We start from the raw sequence: 10194 nt of genomic DNA, 5'->3' as shown, positions 1-10194 counted from the left end.
CCTGTTTCCCTGCTTGAATGCTGTCTTTTCCTAAACCACCTATGGCTCACCCACCTCTTCCTGTACCTATAAAGACCCCAGACTCAGCCAGCAGAGAGAATAAGCAGCTGGACAACAGGACGACTATGGCTGGACAATGGAGAGAAGCAGCTTAACTTCAGAGGGACAGCATGACAACATAATTTCAGACAAGAATCCAGCCAGACACAGCCAGACTTCTTGGAAAGACTACCTACCCACATTTTCCCTTTTCAGTTATCTTTCCCTCTGGAAGCCACTTTAATCATCAATAAAATCCCTCCCACTTACCATCTTTCAATTTGTTCATGCAATAAAAACTCATTTTTCTTGTATGTTAGACAGGAGCTCAGGAGACATGAGTGGGGATGCAAAAGGCTGTAATGGCTGGTGCAGTGGCTCATGCCTATAATCCCAGAACTTTGAGAGGCCAATGTGGGCAAATCACCTGAGGTCAGGAGTTCAAGTACAGCCTGGCCAACATGGTGAAACCCCATCTCTACTGAAAATATTTTTTAAAAATTAGCTGGCTCTGGTGGCATACAACTGTGATCCCAGCTACTTGGGAGGCTGAGGTAGGAGACTCACTTGAACCCAGGTGGTAGAGGTTGCAGTGAGCTGAAATTGCACCTCTGTACTCCAGTCTGGGAGACAGAGCAAGACTCCACCTCAACAACAACAAAAAAAGGCTGTCAAACTGGCCCTTTGGCCTCACTGGCAGAAGGCAAGCGGGCACCCACTAAGCTGTTAACACTTAAGCTTTCTGTAGACAGCAGAGCTAAAACACCACTGTAAAATGTGCATTGGGTATTCAGAAGTCACAGGTACCCCACCTAGACACCTCTGCAGGGACTGTATGGAGTTCACTCTTGCCTGTGCCCCAAAGCACTAGCGCCAGCTCACCTGCTCACCTGTGTGCTCCCTCTCTGGAGTGGTGGCATGTAGCTGGTCCAAGTGAGTGGAGTTTAGTCCTCCCAGCAGCAAAATGACTGGCTGGTTCAAATCCTCATGCACTCCAGTTCCCACCTCATTCACTTGCGCTCTCACTTCTATGTGGCATTGAGAACAGCGGGCTGAGTAAACAAGGCACCCCTGTCGCAAGTCCCACAAAGCAGTCAGGGAAATATTCTGCTTCATTGTTAAATAAAGAGTTGTAAAATATAAGGCACTGATGGATTTCAACTCTGACTTATTCCCTGATCATCTACAGCTTAATGGATATCTGAATTAACAATGTATAACTTAATAAATATAAACTTTTTTTTTAGATGAGCTAAGGTTTATTTACTTAACATTTAAGAATAGTTCATTTACTTCAACAACATGGCAGACAGTCAAGAGTACTATTGAAACACTTACAATTCAGAGAGGGTCAGGAGAGAAAAGATCACAACCCCATTCCTGAGGTGGAGTGAAAGATCTAAGCCAGGCCTCCAAGCTAGGCCAGGCTCCTCCATTAAACAGAGACAACCAAAAGATAGGAAAGCCATCAGGAGATAGTCTGAACTGATCACAAATAAGAACGAACTTGACCATACTGAGGGCTGGTTCCTGATGAGTCATTAGGAAAGCCAGTTGGTTCTCTCTCTAGTAGGTGGCTTAGCACCCTTCTGGAGAACAGAGAACTGTAGTCTGGGGCTGGAGGCTGAGGGCCAACATCCAACAAAGGTTACCTTCTTTTCAGTAACGCTTTGTTCCTTTTTACAACAGCAAGAAACCTGAAATCCAGAGGAGTCATTTAAAAAACCCCTTCTGGCTGCAACCTGAAAGAATCTCCCAGGCCAGACTAGGTGTAGAGATCATGACTCCAACTTCAGTGGGCGTCTTCTTCAATAGGGGAGCAGCCAGAGAAGAAGCTGGTGTTGCTGGCCAGAGCTCGTTTCTTTTTCTTCCCTGGAGCCTTATTTTCTTGGTATTCTGTTGCTACATGTTTCAACTCTGGGAGGTCAAAAGGGGAGGGAGGTGGGGCAGTCTTCTTTGACAGCACTTGCTTCGCGTCACACAACCCTTTCAGGATCTTGCTATTGGGGGTGGCACAGACAGGGTTAAAGAAGCTCAATCCTGGAGTCACCTCCGTAGGATCCTCCAGTTTGAAGGAGCCTTCGGAATCCTGGGTCCGTTCAACTGTGCTCAAGCTATCCTTGCCTTGCTGGCGGTTCCGACACTTTGCGGGGTCACAGCTACAGTCCACACCACAGTCTGACTTCTGCTTCCTGCACCCACACTGCTTGTTTCCACACCAGCCCTTGCAGGAACACCCTTGGACGTTCTTCCTGGACACCTTAACTAATTTTGTTGGCTTCCATTCCTCATCATCACCCTCATCACTGTCACCATCACCATCCTCATGCTCATTGACAGAATGCTCTGAACAATATTTTAGATCCTCAATGTCCATGCTCTGCTCCAGGAACTTTTCTTTAACACGAGAAGGTTTTGGCTTAGGTGGGATATATTCAAAAGAAGAATCTGGAGATAGAAGGGCATCCTTAGGAAGAGGTTTCTGTCTGCTGGATACCTGGAGGAGGGTCAGTTTCTGCTTGATGATTTCATTCTCTCGGAGAAGCTGCTGATTTTGCTCACACACTTCTCGCATCTTATCAAGTTCATCCTGACACTTCAGTGTGCTCAGCTGCTGCTGTTCCTTTTCACTGATTGATTCCTCTAACTGTTTCTCTGCCATTTGACTTTGCTGCAGCTGCCCGAGAAGGTACAGCACCTTCTCCTGGTGCTGTTGCTCCATTCTGACCAGCTCAGCTTGTAACTCTGTCTCTATCTGGGCAAAATGATTTTGTTCCTCAAACAGCGTCTTCTTCATGTCAGCACAGCTGGCCTTGCTCTGTTTCAGGCTGCTTTCAAGTTTGATGACTTGTATTTTGGAGGAGACCAGCTCTCCAATCAAATATTTCAGGGCACACTTGGCTTCCACAATGGTGGCAATATTCTCCCAGCGTTGTTTTGGTCTGTCCTCACTTTCTGCATCTATCAGCTTCTGCTGTAGGTCAGCAATCTGAGCATTCCTGAACTCCATTTCAGTCTCTAGGCTTTCAATCTGCTTTGTAATAGAATCTTCTGACTCTGAAACTTGAGCATGCCCTTCAGTAAGGGAGAAAGTACACCTCCGGAGTTTAGGGGGTGGATTCTCCCCAGATTCCTTTTTTTTTTTGAGTTGAGCCACATCTTGAGCCAGGATCTTTCTGTCTTCAAGGAGGTCATTCAGATGGCGTCTGGCTTCCTCAGTACTAACCATAACCTCAATCTCATTTCCAAGCCAAGTCTTCACTCGAGCTGCAGTGCTTTCCATTCCACGGCTCTGAGTCTCTTTCCGCTTATCCACGACCTCCTGTTGTTTCTGGAGAGCATCCTTGAGACGCTTATTGGCAGCTGCTGCCTCCTCTGTTTTACGTCTGAGCACATTGGATTGTTTCTGGAGGTTTCTTTCAAGTTTCAGCAGCTCATATTGCCTCTTACGGTCTCTTTCTTTTAACTGTATTACTTCTTTGTCTTTTTTCTGCTTCCACTGTCTGAACTTCTCAGCATCCTCTTTCATTTGACGCATTAACTGTACCCGCTGGTTTTTCATCATCCGTATCTCCTGGTTAAGTTTGGTGACAGTATGCTCTGTGGATTCCTTTAGTTTCAGAAGTTTGGACTGCTCATTCAGTTTCTTCTTCAGATCAGCAATTTGACCCTCCAGCTCCTGGAGACGTTTGCGGCGGTGCTCACTCAACTTGGCTTGGTTGACATCCTTCTTTGCAGTCTGAACTTCAAGAACCAATTCTTCCTTTTCCTTTTGCAGATTGATGACTTCTAATTCTAGACCTTTTATGTTATCCTGGTATTGGAATTGAATGGGCTGTAGTTGGCTGTCATTCTGAGTCATCTTCCTAGCCAGGGCCTCTTTCAGTGCAAGGGCTTTATTCAACTCAATCAGCTCCTTAGACATCTGTGCTTGACGGAGAGCATGCTGAGTGGTAAAACCATCAGAAGACCTGCTCATCTCTGGACTGGTTTCCACTTGGGCTTCTTGTTCCACTACCGTGTCAATGGCTGCAACCATGCAAGCAACAGTTTCATCCGATAACTGGGTAATCAATTGCTGCAGGTTACAAATTATCTCTACATTTTCTTTCAATTCCTCATCTTCCAAAGTCTCCACTAGCTTTTGAAGATTCAGTTTGCAGGCTGCATGGTGCCTGAGCTCTTCTAGCTTGGCGCTCATTTTTTCATTTGCTTGTTCTGTCAAAATGATCCTCTCCAACATCTGGGCTGTCTGACCAGCTGCCTCACTCAGACCACGACTTAATTTTTCATTCTCCTCTACCAGGGACTGATTCTTCTCCATCAGGGACTGCAGATTCTCTGATGGTTCCATATTTATAGATCCAGGCAGGGTACTTCCACGGGCTTGTAGCAGCAAGACCTGCAGCTGTTGTACCTGTTGCTTTAGATGATTAAGTTCAGCTGTCTGGGGATCAATATTAACAATAGGTTTGTTCTTGATTTTTCTTGCTCTGTCAGCATAGCGAAGGGTATTTAATGTTTCTTCTAGATTGGAGTCAGCAGGACTCACACAGGCTATCATAAGAGTATGACTGTTACCTCCCAGAGAATCTTGAAGCAGTCGAGTCAACTTGGAATCTCTGTAGGGCACAAATCCACCCTTTTTGTCATCTCCAAGAGCGCTGATTACATTTCCCAAGCATAGGAGGCCTCGGTTAATATAAATACCCTCTTTCAGACGATCCCCTTCAGCCTTGGTTTTCTTCTGTCTTTCTGATCCAGAGAGGTCTACAAGATGCAGCTTGGAGTGAAAGCTACTATTCTTGTCACTTTTCTTTCTTTGCTCTATGGAGATTGTAAAGATGGCATGAGATCGGGATGACTGGGAGTTCATAGCTGTGGAGGCTACAGTCCTACAGTTGTTGCCCTGCTCCAAACAGGAAACAGTATCCAAGGCAACTAAAACAGTCTTCTCAGTGAGTCCCACAATCTTTATGCCTTCCTTAGGATCCTCCCGTATATTTATTTGAGATTTCTCATGAGATGGGCGTAGAAGATCCAAAATTTCTTCATTGTAAATCTCTAAGTAAGACACTTTCAAAATAAATTCAAAGTCACTCTTTTTATCAATTTCTTTGAAGAGCAGTTGTATTACCCTAGGAATAACCCCTACTGTCGGTTCATTCTCTTGCTCTGCAGTGTATGCACCTCCCATCGAATAGGTTTTTCCAGAGCCAGTCTGCCCATAGGCCAGGACGGTTGCATTATATCCTTTAAATACGCCTTTTATGAGCGGCGCTACTGCTGTATTGAAGACTTCTTCCTGTTCAGTAGAAGGATCAAACACAAAATCGTAGGTGAAGGACTTATCAGTACCAACCACCACCTGAGGCTCCCCGGGCACGAAGGAAAGGCACATCTGGCAGCCCTCGCTAATCTCTTTGGGGACCAGAGGGCGACAACGCAGCGCCACTCTTACAGGAATTCCCTTCACCTCTTCCTTCATGATCCTATCTCAGCACCGTCTCAAACTAAATGTCCCTTCTCCGTTTTTCCCGGGTCTCCCGCCACCCTGTCCCAGCCAGAGCTTTAACCGCCAAGTTTCGAATCCGTCCCGGAGAATCCAACCAATTGCAGTGCAGACTGCCGGAGCGCGGAGACTGCCCGAGCGCGGAGCGCCTGCGCGCCCCGCCCGGCACAGTAGAAAGGGGAGGGTCCTAAATGTAAACTTTTTTTAGTCTCTTTGACTGAAATGAAGTATTAGAATATGGATCCAAAAATCTCTGCATGTATTCCATATCTGCATACTGAACTAGTTATAGATGGACAGAGACTATTTACTGACTCTATCTAAAATATACATGTATATAATACTTCAGATGAAAAGGCCATTGAGAAGTCTCTGAATATATTTTTAAAAGATAAAAGCATAGAAGAAAGCTGCTATGACCAACATAAAGACTATGTCTTCAGGTCAATAGTGTTCATGCAATCCAAGAATAATAAATATAATTAAAATATAATTACACACACTATTTATACATGCACTTGTTTATATAAATATTTATACAATCATCCATTCATGTACTCATTCCTTCAACAGGTATCTTAGATGCTGAAAATATGTCAATTAACAAATAGATTAAATTCCCTACACTTGTGGGGCTTAAATTCTAGTGGAAGTAAACATGATAGATTGGTATACTATATATTAGAAGGTAATAAATGCTAACTAGAAAAATAAAACAAGTTAAAAAATATTCTGAAATGGGAGAAGGTTGGTTTACACTTTTAACTAAAATGGTCAAGAATGATATCTTTAAAAGCAATATTGAGGCTAAGGCTGAATGTTGTGATGGATAGGCCCTGTAATATACAAGGACAAGCATTCCATAGATAACGCAATTTGGCTTCCACTTAAAATATGTAATTATATATTAATGAGGGATTTTAAAGTTAAGGAAAGAGACAAAAATCTTAGATAAATCCAGGCAGAAAAACTGAGTATATAACAAAGAGTAATGCACAATATCAGATATTCCTTTCTCAAATCCAAACAGTGGAAAGTAACAGAACGATACTGACAAGAGTCTAGAGGAGGATGTTTGTGTGCAAAATTCTAACTGAGCCAAGTGGGTCACTCATGTTTGACAATACTTGAAAGTCATTTTTGCTCATGCTTGAATTCAGAAATTATTATATTTAAAAAAAAATTTAATACAGAATACGTACTAAAGAAAATAGGCTGAAAATTGAATCTTATGAGAGAATTAATAGAAAATTTATTAAGAAAAAAAATTATGGGAAATAAAACATTGAAATTATGCTTTTATAAATAGTTTTTGTGAATATAGTTATAAAATGACACATCAAAATGATTTTCAAAATCAAGAAGGGTTTATTTCTCTTTTCTCTTGGTTTTATGTTGACACTTATTCATTCAAGGGTAATGTTTCCTTATGTTTTGCATTATCACTGTTTGTTAGACTTTATATTTAGAATAAAATACTTTTGGGAATAATTAAATTATTGTTTTAGTAATATCTCCCTACAGATAATTTTGTTTGGTGCAATGTGGTGTTATCATACCATTTTTTGCTCCTTTAAACCAAATATAATGTTTGAGAGTTCCTGGGCGACTCACATAATCTAATGACAAGAAGGCAGGATGCAAATCCTTGCAAAAACTACACACACACACATACACATAGACACACTATATATACACATATATATCTGTATGTATGTATATATGTATACATATATATGCACTTGTATATATACAGTGTGTGTATATATGTAGTGTATACAAATATATAAAAATATACATATATAGTGTGTGTCTGTGTGTGCGTGTGTATATATATATATATGAGATCAATAATTCATGATTGGCCACCTATATATATTGGAGTATAATGATACATAGATATGTGTATATAGACATAATACATATTATATTAATACATATATACGAACATAGATATTGTGTACCTATACACAATATGTGTATATTCACATACAAAGATGTATTACATGTGAATATATACACACTTTATATATACACAACTATATATATGTAAATATACATACATAGATATGTGTATATATGCATGTATATAGAATTGAGGCCAATAAACATATGGAAAAATGCTCATCATCACCGGTCATTAGAGAAATGCAAATCAAAACTACACTGAGATAACATCTTACGCCAGTTAGAATGGCAATCATTAAAAAATCCGGAGACAACAGATGCTGGAGAGAATGTGGAGAAATAGGAACACTTCTGCACTGTTGGTGGGAGTGTAAATTAGTTCAACCATTGTGGAAGACAGTGTGGAGATTCCTCAAGGACCTAGAAATAGAAATTCCATTTGACCCAGCAATCCCATTACTGGGTATATATCCAAAGGATTATAAATCGTTCTACTATAAGGACACATGCACATTAATGTTCATTGCAGCACTGTTTACAATAGCAAAGACCTAGAACCAACCCAAATGCCCATCGATGATAGACTGGACAGGGAAAATGTGGCACATATACACCCTGGCATATTATGCAGCCATCAAAAACGATGAGTTTGTGTCCTTTGTAGGGACATGGATGAACCTGGAAACCATCATTCTCAGCAAATTGACACAAGAACAGAAAATCAAACACCACATGTTCTCACTCATAGGTGGGTGTTGAACAATGAGAACACATGGACACAGGGAGGGGAGCATCACACACTAGGGTCTGTCGGGGGGAAATAGCGGAGGGACAGCAAGGGGTGGGAAGTTGGGGAGAGATAGCATGGGGAGAAATGCCAGATATAGTTGATGGTGAGGAAGGCGGCAAATCCCACTGCCATGTGTGTACCTATGCAACAATCTTGCATGTTCTTCACATGTACCCCAAAACCTAAAATGCAATAAAAAGAAAATATATACATACACAACACATATATAGTGTAGGTATATATGTTTAAACACCATATATACATATATACACATTTATACGTGTGTGTGTGTGTGTGTGTGTGTATGAGATCAATAATTCATGATTGGCCACCTATATATATTGGAGTATAATGATACATAGATATATGTATATATGTGTGTATATATACATATAGACATAATACATATATAGACATAATACACACATACACATATTGATACATATATACAAACATAGATATTGTGTACATATACACAACTATATATATATGTAAATATACATACAGGGATATGTATATATATGCATGTATATAGAAAATATATACATACACAATACATATATAGTGTAGGTATATATGTATAAACAGTATATATATACATATTTATACACATGTGTGTACATATACACAGACACATAGACATATGATTATATGTGTATGCATATATACAATACTCCAATTCTTACTTCAAATAATACTACATATGATACAGACAGGAGACAAGAAAATACTGCATAGAAGAGGGTGATTCCCCAGCAAAGGTGCCATCCTCAAGCTTAGAAACCCATGGCCCTAAGTGAGAACAGGTATTCCTGTTTTCTTCCCCCAAACATTGCCTTTTGGCCCACCATGCTACCTGTCCTTTACCCATATAAACCCCAGGCTCCAGAAAGAGATGAGCAGACAAATGGCAGAACGGTGTGGTGGAGAAAGAGAGAAGAGAAGGAGCATCTGAATGCTGAGAAGAGTTTGACTAGGGATGATCAAAAAGGAGATTGGCCACTGTATGGCCAAACTCCAGGGGAGGATCATCTTCCCGCTCCATTCCTTTTCTGGCTCCCCATCCATCCCACTGAGAGCTACCTTCACCATTTAATAAAATCCCTGCATTTACTCTTCAAATCCATGTATGACCTGATTCTTCCTGGACGCTGGACAAAAACTTGAGTGCCAAGAGGGCACCGAGCTGGTTAACATTGTAACATCTACTTGGGCTTTGGAGTTGCAGACACCCACTCCTAGACACTACCATGGGGCCAGAGCCCAAAGTACTTGCCCTGTCTCCTGCACCTGCCTGTCTGCATGTTCCCCATCTTGTCAAATGTTTGAGCTCACATTGACCAAACAGAGAGCCATACCCCTGTTGCATGTCCTGTGATGTAGGGCCAGAGAACTCTCCCATTTCACAAGTATCTATGTGTGTATATATACAATTTATTATATATATATACTTATATATACACACATAGATATGTGTTGTCTTCTATTGCTTCTATAACAAGTTATGACAAACTCAGTGGATCAAAATCATACAAATTTATTATTGTACATTTCTTCAGGTCAGAAGTCTAAAATGAGTCTCAAGGATGTGCTTCCCCTGAAGGCTATAGGAGAAAATTGATTGCTGTGGGTCCAGATAATCCACAAAAACCAGGATAATCAAGATCTTTAAATTTGTTACATCTACAAAGGTTTTGGCCATAAAAAGTACCATACTCATGAGTTATAGGTATGAGGACATGGACATTTCAGGGATACTATGCAATGTAAAGGCTCAATACACAGAGAGAAAACAAGACTAACAGAATAGAGAGAGAATATATATACACCAGAATAGACAGAGAATACATATACATTGAGGCATCCTGGTTACAGTACAAAAATTCATCATTTGTTTTTTCTTTCCACTCACCTATAGGCCATTTGATAGATTAAAAATTTAATA

General features: G+C 40.8%; 1 protein-coding gene across 1 annotated transcript; it reads right to left on the bottom strand.

Annotated features, from left to right (window-relative positions):
* Positions 1 to 1275: 1275 nt before the first annotated feature.
* LOC100389386 (chromosome-associated kinesin KIF4A) lies at positions 1276 to 5632 on the bottom strand. Its single transcript, XM_008992703.6, has one exon. The coding sequence runs from the start codon at positions 5525 to 5527 to the stop codon at positions 1832 to 1834; it is 3696 nt and encodes a 1231-aa protein (XP_008990951.3). The 5' UTR covers positions 5528 to 5632; the 3' UTR covers positions 1276 to 1831.
* Positions 5633 to 10194: the final 4562 nt, after the last annotated feature.

The sequence above is a fragment of the Callithrix jacchus genome, chromosome 3, assembly GCF_049354715.1.
Source record: "Callithrix jacchus isolate 240 chromosome 3, calJac240_pri, whole genome shotgun sequence".
NCBI lineage: Eukaryota > Metazoa > Chordata > Mammalia > Primates > Cebidae > Callithrix > Callithrix jacchus.
Note: the sequence above shows the minus strand (reverse complement) of the source record. Positions and strands in the feature narration are given on the sequence as shown.

Excerpts from the sequence above, each read along its gene's own strand:
- LOC100389386 (XM_008992703.6), bottom strand. The coding sequence starts at position 5,527 with ATGAAGGAAGAGGTGAAGGGAATTCCTGTAAGAGTGGCGCTGCGTTGT.